Here is a 12,317-nt window from a genome sequence, read left to right as displayed (position 1 = left end):
AAAAAAAAAGTGAAAAATGTCAAAAGTTACTGAAATGTGAACAAAGGTCAAATAAAGTGACAGAAATGTGAAAAGATGTCAAAAAAAGTAACAGGTCAAAAAAGTGACAAATGTAAAAAAAGAAAAGCTTAAAAAATTGGGGAAAAACCCACAAAAATTTCAAAAGGCTCAGAAAAAGTCGACAAACGTTTGAGGGAAAGCCACAAAAGGGTCGAACAAGGCAACCATAACCTCGATAAAAGGTTTTTCCATTTTAAATTTCCAGGTCGGTGGGAAGACAACACAAGGGTTAACCAGTGACTAAAACTATGACAATAAAATGTAATAAACCAACCACCAATTATCTTAAAGGTGTCTGCATATGAATTTTTTCCTCATTATGTAAATTTAAAATTGTGATTTGAGTAGTAAAATGTTCTCTACAAACCATATTAATCAAATCAACTATATATAAATACATACTTTTTAGGGTTGATGGTTGGATGGTTAATTGTTAGGATTTGCATTGAACAATAAAGGTGATTTCTTCTCCAATTAACACAAAAATGAACATTTCTGAGAATTGCTATCTTTGGTTTTTGTCATCTTCACAGTCCAGAGGTCAGACAAAAACATGGGTGACACTTCACACTCGGGCTACCTTTCTGTAAAACAACATTGATCTCACATAGACATGTAACAAACGCTGCATTTCCACTGCATGGTACGGCACGGCTCTACTCGAATTGCTCTTTTGAGTTTTCCATTAGCAAAAGTTGTAAATTGTAAGTTTTTTTTGGGTAATACGTCAGCCCAGGTTCCATGGCCAGATAGGCCATACACTTGGTGTATAGCCTATCTGGCCCCACAGCCCTGTCAGATGAACTCCTGTACCCCTTTCTCGATTCCCAATCTATGTTCCAAAGTAAATTATATAAAACAAAATGGATTCTTTATTGTCACACACAGTCTGACGTTTTATTTCTGCAGTTCAACCCATTATTAGGAGAAGTAGACAGCTACATATTGGGATTCAGTGTCTTGCTCAGGGACACTTTGAAATGTGGGTTTCAACCTTAAGGAGAGACCACTCTGAATCTGAGCCACAAGCAACCCCAAAAATTGGAAATTGTTAATATTTCCAAAGAATTGAGCAGTCATGGCTTGGTCATCAATCATTCAACCACTACTCAGAGTGATGCTGGATGTTTCAATCATTTATCCTTCATAATTTCACCCAACTAGTTTTCACATAACTGTAACGCGTAGGGTTCAGTTGTTACAGTTGGCCTACTGTTGATAAATGGATATATTTGTTTAATAAAATCATGATCTATTTTTTTGGTAGTTGAGCTGTAGACGTACCCACTGCCGCACACTATGCCTACCATTGATGAGGTGCATAAATCATTACTGATGACGAGTCGCATTAAAAAAGAGGTCATGCATGATGTCGTCGCAATGGCTACCAGCTGAGAATCCCTGAGGGGGTACGAGGTCTTTAACAATTATTACATCATTTCACGGTTTCTTTGTTTAACCCCAATTTAGTGCTTAATTAGCTGAGGTCTTAAGGCGTATGACTGATTCCTTCTTATGTTTAGATATGCCAAATTGTGATTATATAAGTGATTATTTGTCAGGCTATGCAATGTATTATTACTTACATTGTTAGTTGTTCGTAGCAACACAAATAACAACGGGTGGATACAGTTATGATAATGTTTCATGCATGTTTTACATCATCATAAGTTGTGTATTTGTGTTATTATATGGGTAGCATAACAGATATAACCAAAAGATGTATCCTGGGATTTGTTCTAAACTTGAATTTGTTTGAACAAGTAATAAATAAAGAAATGTGTTCTGTTTAAAAATATGATTTTCGCAATTATTTCTCAGACAACTAATGGTACAGCAGAATTTGGATTTGTTGCAGCTCTAGGGGTTGCTATCCGCATTGGAAAACCCAAAACAGGAATGCACCATACAGTGGAAATAGGGCGTAACACGGTGTGAAGTTTCACCAACTGAAAAGTAAAACAGGTACGGATGAATGCATGCATGCACAATGATAACACAAGATCAGGATTCCACAAAACACAGCAGCAAAACAGTTGAGATTTGTGTGGAGCAGGTGGGAGAGATAACACAGGGGACTGTGATCATGCTCGCCTGTGGTTGGGCAGCCCAGCAGAGCGCCAGGACACAGCGAGGTTACTGTTTGAACAGTGTTGGAGGCTGGCTTGTTCGCCTGCAGCAGATGTGCTTGTGACAAGTTGAAAGAGACGCACAAGAACACCCGTAATGCCATCACACATACAAGAACCTTTGGATACGTCCATGCAGGGTTGCAATAGATCAAAGAGACAGAGACCCATGAGTGGGAGACGCGCTGCAGCTGATTAAAGTCACAAATAGAAACAGGGTTATGGAAAAAAAACTCGGAGTAGAGGGCAGGTGGCTGTGAAAGAAAACAAATTGGATTTGGACAAGAAAAAAATGAACGTAACAAGGAAAGAATGCTATTTTAGTGGGATAAAAACAAAGTGGTGTCATGTTGAGAAACTGCATAGAATGAAGGATTTGGTTAAAGAGGCGCTATGCAGTTATGGCCATTTCTTCATCATTTCTTCCTCTAGAGAGCCCCCCCAACAACTTCGGAATAGATATTTGGCAGCTCCTATGTTTCCTTGTGTCTGACTCTACTGTTGTTTTTTGACGATGACATGACAATAGCGTGAAAAAAAAAAAAATCACTCCATTGCTACCTTGTTAGCCGGTTCCTGAATGGGCATGTATGTGCAGTTCCCGTGAAGCAAGACAGCTAGACCTGATGTCACGCAATAATTCCTGACGCTGAGTCCAGCGACTTGCCGGCCAAAAGTTGCTGTTTTTTTTTTTTCTGCTCACAGGTGCTAGGAAGAAGCGAGACGACCACCATTCAACTCAAATAAAGCCATACTGTATAACCATTCCAATGACTCTGAAGTTGTTCAGTTAAAGGAACACGCCAACCTATTGGGACTTTAGCTCATTCACCGTATCCCCCAGAGTTAGGCAAGTACATACATACCCTTCTCATCTCCGTGCGTGCTGTAACTCTGTGTGACGCCCCTAGCATTAGCTTAGCTTAGCACATATACCGGAGGTAACACTCTCCAACTAACTACTGCTCCCAAAAAGTGACAAACAAACGCCAACATGTTCCTATTTACATGTGTGATTTGTATAGTCACAGGGTGTACTAATAACAAGGTCACTTGAGACACAGCCATTGTCTAACCACATACTAACTGGGAACTATATTCTCAGAAAGGTGAAGTACTGCTACTTCTGCTACTTGGGGCGGAGTGATTTGCTCGCAGCACCTGAGAAGCCCGGTCACGGAGCAGAGAGTTCGCCTGGAGTTAGATCAGAGTTGGAGTAAAAGAGTCAACAATTACTGGATACTAAAAGCATAGTTTACACTCATGGGTGTTTGCTGCGACAATAAACAGGGAAGACCTGGAAATACCATGATGTTTCGCAGAATTCCTGACCGCTGAATCTATGGCTATACTTGCTCTGGATATGGATCCGAATACACCTGTAGCCACCTCAGAACGTTTCACTGTGGATGATTATTATGAAAAAATGGAATTAGCCACACGGACCAGGTGCTGAAGGATACGGCCACCCCATCGATTGTACAGATCGGACAAATGGGATCCCCTGCAGCTACTGTTGGTGTTCCGTTATGTTTTCAGAGGAATAACTACGGTAACAGTGGTAACGTTAGTAACACCATTGCATGAGCAGGGTGGTCACTGCTATTGCAGTTGTTCTCTGGCTACATTTATCCCCTGTAATGTTTTTGTTTAACAAATGTGCTTTTTCACCCCAGAATAAAGTGAGCAATGCTAGAGCTAACGCTCATGACTGTTGCCTTTACCTTGCTAATGAATTGGATTCCACATATAAAAAATAAATAAAAAACCACAGTGCAATATTTTTGCCCATATCTCTTTTAGGAACCCTTTTTTAATTCTGTATCTTTAAAATAAATAGTTGTTTGCTTGTTTGTTTGTCTGCACACCTTATCCTTATTTCTAAGATCTAGAGGGACATATCCAATATAGTGCACCATGAACCTGTCAAATCCATTAATACTACTACCTTGAGCTGTGGGAGAGAATGAACGGGCAGCGTGAGTGATTGGGAGCTGCGGTGGGCGGGACTAGTACAATGTCAGTGTACTGGGTGAGTTCACCTTGGTACATCAATCACAGAACATCTTCGCTTTTATTATTACCCTTGTCAATTTGTAACTGTTAAATTCTGTGCAACAAAAAAAAAACAGCTGTATGAATGCAGGGTTAGCACTTTAACTCCACATCCTTTCACTGAGTCATTATTCAATAAATAAAATAACAAAAAAGTGGTTGCGATGTGCTTCGCAGCGGCCCAGAGGTCCATTGGATGTGTGTAGTTTCTCACTTTAACAATAGTAACTTGTTGACTTTTGACAGCCGCCTGCCATTGCTAAAAACAAAACATGACATTGTGATATCACCTAGGTTTTCTCCTCGAATGGCCTGTCAATGTTAAGAATCCTAATCTGACAGCTATACAGTATACTGTAAATAAACGGAAGAAAGGAGACAGCAGAAGAGAACAGCAGATAGATGAAACTATGGAAGGGATTTAGACAAGCAGTAAGTGACAGCAGTGGTCAGAGTCTTTAGTTTCCTGACACCACAGGTTTGACTGCCTGAGGAGTGATGGGAGACTAAAACATCAGAGTTGTGAAAAAGATTGTTTTCAGTGTGAATAGCGAGGCTTTCACACCTGACAGGTAAAACAAGAAAGAGGGCTTGGATTCTACTGTCATACATACTACAGGTTCAAGTCCATATATCCCAGCATGCCAGAGAGCCAGCAATGCAATGCTCACTATGCAGCCAAGTTCAGAATGAAAGGTGTTTAATAGTATTAGTGTCAGTGTGGAACAGCAGAATTCCTGCACATAAGCCCACTCGATGCCATGTTTCATATGACAAACTATCATTTCAAAGAGACATGGCAGTCATGATAAAAGCTGTCCTTCTGTGCAACAGTCCGTCTGTTTTTCCTTGGTCTTACATCATAATATTCCGTTTGTATCGACTCAGTGCCTTTATTAGACCATTTGTCAAAATGTGCAGCGTCTGGTGATTTGTTACGCAAAGGCAGCAGAAAGATCAGAAAATATCAAGCGATGCTATGGTGTCTATGAAGGATGGCTCGGGTGGAACAACGGATTTTACGCCTGACAGAAAAAAAAAAACTCTTTAGAATGACATTTTCTTTTGTTGTTGCCTGTGTTGCCTGTGTTTGAACTTTGTAATTGAGTTGCATGTTCAGCAAAATCACGCATGACTGACACGTGGAAAAGAATTCTTCACGTAACTAATGCTACACTGGTAATTACATTTTGCGAGCTTGGAATTGCTGCAAGCTTTACTGTGTTATAATAGTTTGAGCTGGTTCAGAACAGGAGCGTCTGCTCCCCTATTCAGATTCATATAAGATTTTAGAAGGACAGTATTAATTAATATTAAATCTACATTTTGCCAGCCATATCAAATCATCATATTCAACCTTTGTTACCTTTGTAATAATTAATAGTTGTGTGTAATAATTATGTGTTGTTTCCAATATTTGAATCTTTTCTTTACAGGGAATGTATAAAGGCAATGTAGTACCAATATGTATCCATGTATATTTGATATGAGTTCACAGTCATTTACAATTCCTCCTCTGTAAGTATAAACAGCTTGATGGTGTTTTTTTTACCTCCAACGTTGCCTTTCAGGCAGCTAACCTTTGGGGTTGCAGTAGCTCAGTCCATATGGAATTGGGTTGGGAGCCGGAGGGTCACTTCACCTCCTTGGCACTGCCAGGTGCCCGTGAGCAAGGCACCGTACCACCCACCCCAACCGCGCTGGTCCAGCTGGCAGCCCATTTACTCTGAGATATGTCAATTTGTGCATGAATAGGTCCTGAGCATGTGTGTATTTCAGACCTGTGTTTAGTGATTACTAACAAACAGAGTGTAAATGTTAATTTTCCCACTGGGGATCAATAAAGAGTATAAATTACAAATTATAACCCTAACCTTATCCCTAAACGCTGCCGTGCTAACTGGAAGGAGATGTTGAGGGCAAAAAAACCAAACGCCGTATAAAACATGGCTGACTGCTGTGCCTGAACGCATCAGTCAGCCGTCACTACTCCTGCCACTCTCTGGCGTCTGTCCTCAGGCCGTCTCATATTAGGTCAAAGCCGCCATTTTCAGATTGACAACCAACACAATGACAAATCAATGACAGGCATTTGATACAGTAGACCACAATTTACTGATCATGAAATTACGCAAATATGGAATTAGGGGGACTGCACTTTCATGGTTAAATAGCTACTTACAGAACAGAACAATATGTTGAATTGCAAAACCATAAATCAAAGATAAAGAAAATCACCTGTGGGGTCCCCCAGGGGTCAGTGTTGGGGATTGTTGTTTAACTGTATATAAATAATATGGGAGGTGTCAAAAACACATGAAACAATTTTATTGCTGATGATACTAATTTAATCTGTTCTGGGGAAAATTGTGAACAACTCTTGGATTCAGCGAGAAAATGAATTAAAAAAAGATGAAGAGCTGGTTTTATGCTAATAAACTAACACTAAACTTAAGTAAAACTAAATTTATATTTTGGTAATCGTAACACAAACTTACACAAAAAACTTATGATAAATGATATTGAAATTGAAGAGTAAAAGAACTTAAATTCTGGGGTCATAATCGACGAAAAATTATGTTGGAAGCCAATATACGCTATATTAATGGTAAAATATCTAAATCAATTGCTATACTGTATAAAACCAATTATTATTAAACCAGCGCTCATTATATATGCTGTATTGTCCTTCATACTTCCATTTACCTATTATGTTTGGAGTATGGGGAAACACTTACAAAACAACACTGAACCTATATTCATTCTTCAAAGAGAGCCTTAAGAATTGTAAATAAAACCAATTAGAGCACCAACTAATCCATGTTTATTAAATAAAAGCACTAAATTCAGAGATATTGTTGACTTTAAAACTGCACAAATTATGTACAATAAATAACACATCATGTCAAACAGTGTCCAAGGGTTGTTCCAAATAAGAGAGAGCAAACATCATTTAAGAGGAATATTGATATAAAAACAAAACCTTAAGAACGAATGCTAATATCATGCATCTCCAACTAAAGGAGTTACTTTTGGAACAGCTGCAGTGAAGAGATGAAATCATCATAACAATGAGTAATTCAAGAGATTATTAAAATGAATATATTAAAGGGATACGAAAAGGACTTGAAGTGATGGTATTGTAGTAGACGTATGGTTTCTTGGCATTTATATGCTGGTATGTATAATATAATATATTAATATATTTAAAAAAAGAGGGTTATAAGTGTTTGTGTATGTATGCATCTGTGTCTAGGTGTAAATAATAATGTGTAAATAACTGAAGAATAGATTACTAAAGGATAAAAGTAGAGAAAGGGGGTCGGACTTGATAAGTTGTTATCAACTTCTTTACCCTTTTGAACATGGAAAAAATTGTGTGGTTTGAATGACTTTCAATTGGAAGACTGTGCTAAAAAGTACATGACCTTATTTATGTCATTTAATTATATATGTATGCAGGAATGCATGTATATAATCTTTTTTAATGTTGTTGTTTTTTTTTATGTTCAAATAAACTATAAACTAAAACTACAACTAAACTATTAAAACAATGACTACCAGTGACCGTGACACTGGCAGTCTAATAAAAAAGCATGCTGTGTTTTTTTAATCAATCAGCTTCATTTTGGGAGTAATATATCTTTTGTAACAGTAGGCCCAAACATGGTCAGGGAAACTCCGGAGAACTTTTAGGACAATCCCCATGGAGGAGAAACCTTTCCATAAAATGCAGGGTTTCAGACTTGCACATTCGGTGCCTTTAGACTTGAATTGAGACTTGTCGCGAAGGACTTTTGAATCAACTCGTAGTCGAGATGTAAGCCTCGTGAACAATCTTTCTTTTTAAGGAAACGGCTGATAGGCTGACAGTTATTCCCCTCCCTGCCCAACCTACAACCTACCTACGTAATAGGTATCTGTTGAGAAATGACTTGGACTTTAGCTCATAGACTTGTGAGCATCCGTGCTAAAATGCTGCTGACTGTTTGCGTAAGGTACAATCTGATGCTTCTTCCAGCTGGGAAAGTTAGCAGAGAAGAGATAGAAAGATACACACAAACGCACAGACACACACACACACACACACATTGCTACAGGCCTACATTAAAGTGCAGGATGACCTGCTGCCCCCGTCTCCATTTGATTCCTCATGGTCTCCATGATGATGCAGGATGACATCACCAATACATGTTGACTCCTCTTGGTTCATATGTAACCACATAAAATCTGCTAGAACTTAAAGGCAACAACAAATCATATTTTCTCTTCTTCCGGAGAGAATAACCTGAACCGCACGTGAGAGAGGGACATTAGAAGGCGGGAGTACTTACTGGACTGGGCCGTCCTGGCCTCAATTGGCTGAGTAAAGACTCCTAAACCAATCTCTGATCTTGCTGCCAGGGAAAACATGTAGAGTGTGTCTGGCTTAAGTCCATCAACTGCATGGGAGCCCGCTGGGTCGAACGTCTCATGATGCTGTAGGAAGATGTAAACCATGAAACACATATTGAACTATTGGATATATATTTATAATCATTTAATTTAGTACAATTTCAACACAGTTAACTAAATTCCTCTTGTATGTTACCCTAAGATAAATCTGATTATCAGAAGGAGCCAATGCTGATGTTGATTTGAAGCTGTTTTGGGGGAAAAAGGTAACATTATTTCATAGGCAATCATTCTGAGAAGAGTTGGGTACCAAAATCTGGTTCTAATATGCCTTCATGACTGATATTTACTAAACCGAATAGCAACGCAGATTTTGGTGCCTCATTTAGGTGCCAATTAAATGCCTCTGTGGCTGTCTGGTGTTCAAAAACGGAAGTTTAAGGAAATGGAAGCTTTGATGCATGTCAAGCTAGCAGGTAATGTTAGCCCACCGGTAGCTAGTAGCTGGATTAAATGTGGTCAAAATGCTGATAGCTTAGCAGTGTAAAGTGTGACTGTATTTCACTGTAGAGGATTCCAACAGTGGGACGTACAACAGTCTACAGCTAAAGACACAAACTACCACAATCGTTATTGCTGTTGTAAGAAAAAAAAAACACAGACTGGATAATGGTGCGTTCACTTGAAACTGGTAAGCCTCGTGGTGCATTCTAAGGTATTGTAAAATACCCTTTTCTCATCTTTTTTTTTTTTGTTTAACAGCAATTTACTGGTGATATAGGTAATTGTAATTACGTCTTTAATGTTCTTTAATGTCGGCAACAATTGCTTCTTTTTTGTCCGTCTTTATTAATTTTTTGTTTTTTAAAGTATCGGTTCTGGCATTGTTTAGACACCAGCACCGTTTTAAAAGTGTGGTTTTAGCATCGACCCAAACAAAGCCAACAGCAATTCTGAGGTCTGACAGGTAAAATGAGACTTGAATGAAACTATAATGAATATAATTATTCCATCAGGGCTGGATGCAGGAGGAAACAACAATAGCATGCAAGGTCTAAGGTCTGTTCAGATGTCTTCTAGGATGATGGTGACGTTTGCCTTTGTTTTTTACTTGGACTATTGTACCCTGTCTGCACATTCAATTTTACTTTGAATACGAATAAAAAACCTAACCTATCACACAAGTGTTTCACTTTGTTATAATTTATTATACTGTAATTTCATTTATACTCTTCATTGATCCCCAATAGGGAAATTACAATTACAATTTGAAGCACTTTGAACTGCTCGTTTTGTATAAAAGGTGCTGTATAAATAAGGTTTATTATAGTTATTATAATCACACCCCCTCATTGGCAGAAACATGTTTTGCCTGGGGGCCTCCCTAGGGAGGTGTTCCAGGCACGTCCAGCTGGGAGGAGGCCCCGGTGAAGACCCAGGACCAGGTGGAGAGATTATATCTCCAACCTGGCCTGGGAACGCCTTGAGATCCCCCAGTCGGAGCTGGTTGATGTGGCTCGGGAAAGGGAAGTTTGGGGTTCCCTGCTGGAACTGCTGCCCCCGCGACCCGATACCGGATAAGTAGATGAAGATGGATGGATGGATGTTTTTAAGGTGTTTTTTACCTTGTCTGTAGGAGTGCTGTCTTCCCAGTAGAGCAGTTCAAAGCTAACAATGGGGTCCTGGACAGGCCAAAGCCAGGACAGCATGATGCGTGAGTCCAACTCGGCCTCGGCCTCAAAACCAGACGGCTGAGCTGGAACTGGAGGCACAAAAAAAAGACATGAAGTGACTCATAAACAGAAACAGAGACCAAGACAATAAACGTTGTGGTCAGAGGTGGAAATTCAAAGTAAGGGAGTCAAGAGGGGAAATGGGAGATTCAGGCCCAGAGAAGCTGGGTTTAGTAAAATGCTGCAGTCAATACCCATCAGTATTCAGAACAGCAACAAAGCTGAGGAAGTAGAAATAATTCCATCACCTTTAAATCCTCTAAGGTAATTGAGATTTAGTCTTACTGACAGTTGTCTACTAAGTCTCTCATGTCCAGGACCGCCATGAATTTGCTGAGGTGTGTGATGCTTACATGGCAAATCATCATAAGTCAGTGGAACACTCTCTTAACACAGCTCATTACAAATCCTGAAACCCTTTCATGCTTGACAAAACTCTGGATATTGTATTGTGGGGTTAGGATTTTGATTTCATAGCTTTGGGGAGGGATGGGGCTGGACTGGTTTTAGGATGTCGGAACGCTTGAGCCCAAGATAATTGTATTGGTGCAACTTTGCACATATTTGTATTATTGTGGATTAGGCGTGAATGCGATTGTAAAATTCTGATGTTTTGTTCTTCACTTGCATTTAACATTTATTGTTTTACCTACCTGCCCAGGGACTACGGGCGTGAAAAAGTCCCCACACAAGGTTAATGTTTAACTAAATTCCAATTAGTAATGCATTACATAATATGTCAGGCCACAGTTTCCCCAAACGCAGCTCAAAGTAAATTCTTTCATGAAGACCTAACTATTAATTGATGCACTCCTAAATCAATTCAGCTGTTATCCTAATAAATGTATATTTCATCATGCGTGTGTAGGCGTCACATCTCTGCAACTAGTCTCTCCTGATTGAAATGTATTTCAGTCACCTAACCTAATTCGAATCAGCTGTTGGAGGCGTTCACCTTCTTGCTAAACCAATCAAAATGATACACAAATGGCAAGGGCCAATCACAAAGACACAACCTTGCTTGAAATAATTGTTTCTCTCTTTGCTATCAGCTGTTGTTGCAGGCAAAGAGTGCAACCCACCACCCCACCTTCCAGTCCTCTACTCCAGTTGATTGGACCAGAGCCTCCTTTGGTCTGGTCTTCGGGCTCCTTCGTCGCCACCACCGGTGTCTAGATTCAATCGGGGGGGCTGATGGTTCTCTACCCCTATATACATATACGAAAGACTTGTATAGCGATGGAGTCTAATCGCCAAGGACTTTGTACATTTTATTTGAGCTGTACAATAAATCTTATTTGCATATCTGCAAACATGTCTCTCCTGATTGAAATGCCATCATTACAGCCAAACCAGTGTTTTCTGATTGCTTGAAGCATGGTCTTGGCTTTATTACTTGCTACCATCTTTGTCAGTTACTGGAGCCAAACAAATCCTTCTTATGGCAAAGTGCGGTGGAGCAAGGCTGAGACAAGAAAGCAGCAACCATCACAACTCATCTACGAACTGAGACTTCTGTCAATCAAACAAGCAAACTCCCAAACACACGGTCGCTTTTATGTAATCTAAAATTGCAAAAGTGGCATTTTTGTTCTCAAAGATCCTCTCCAGGCAAGTTTTAAGACATAGAAAATAACTAATAACTTGTGTCTGACATGTTTTCCTCCAGAAACTTCTCCCCACTTAAGCTAGTTTGCATTCAGATGAATAGTTGGCGACACTGGCACCACATAACAAGCAGACAAAGCTAGCTGCTGAACCTTAAGCAGCTAAAGATACAGATATACTGTATTCTTAGGAGTTGCTTGGACAAGGGGAGACACGCAGCGGGCCTGTGGTGAAAAGTTGGGAACCACTCAACTTTTGGAGAAAATCAACCCCACGTAACACTGGCCAATCATTCAATTCATTTCAATTCTATTTATAGTATCAATTCATAACAAGA

The 12,317-nt window shown here is 39.5% G+C and overlaps 1 protein-coding gene across 1 annotated transcript in view; it reads right to left on the bottom strand.

Moving 5' to 3' along the window:
- ptprfa (protein tyrosine phosphatase receptor type Fa) overlaps nt 1–12,317 on the bottom strand; it is a 373,454-nt gene that overhangs the window by 149,585 nt on the left and 211,552 nt on the right. The window contains exons 9-10 of the mRNA XM_032525794.1: nt 10,265–10,401; nt 8,579–8,723 (exon numbers count right to left, since the gene is read on the bottom strand). Of these exons, the coding sequence (XP_032381685.1) occupies nt 8,579–8,723; nt 10,265–10,401 (282 nt within the window). The remainder of the gene's footprint in view (nt 1–8,578; nt 8,724–10,264; nt 10,402–12,317) is intronic.

Source organism: Etheostoma spectabile, chromosome 9, assembly GCF_008692095.1.
Source record: "Etheostoma spectabile isolate EspeVRDwgs_2016 chromosome 9, UIUC_Espe_1.0, whole genome shotgun sequence".
NCBI lineage: Eukaryota > Metazoa > Chordata > Actinopteri > Perciformes > Percidae > Etheostoma > Etheostoma spectabile.
The sequence above is the reverse complement of the archived record's forward strand: the minus strand, read 5'-3'. Positions and strand labels throughout refer to the sequence as shown.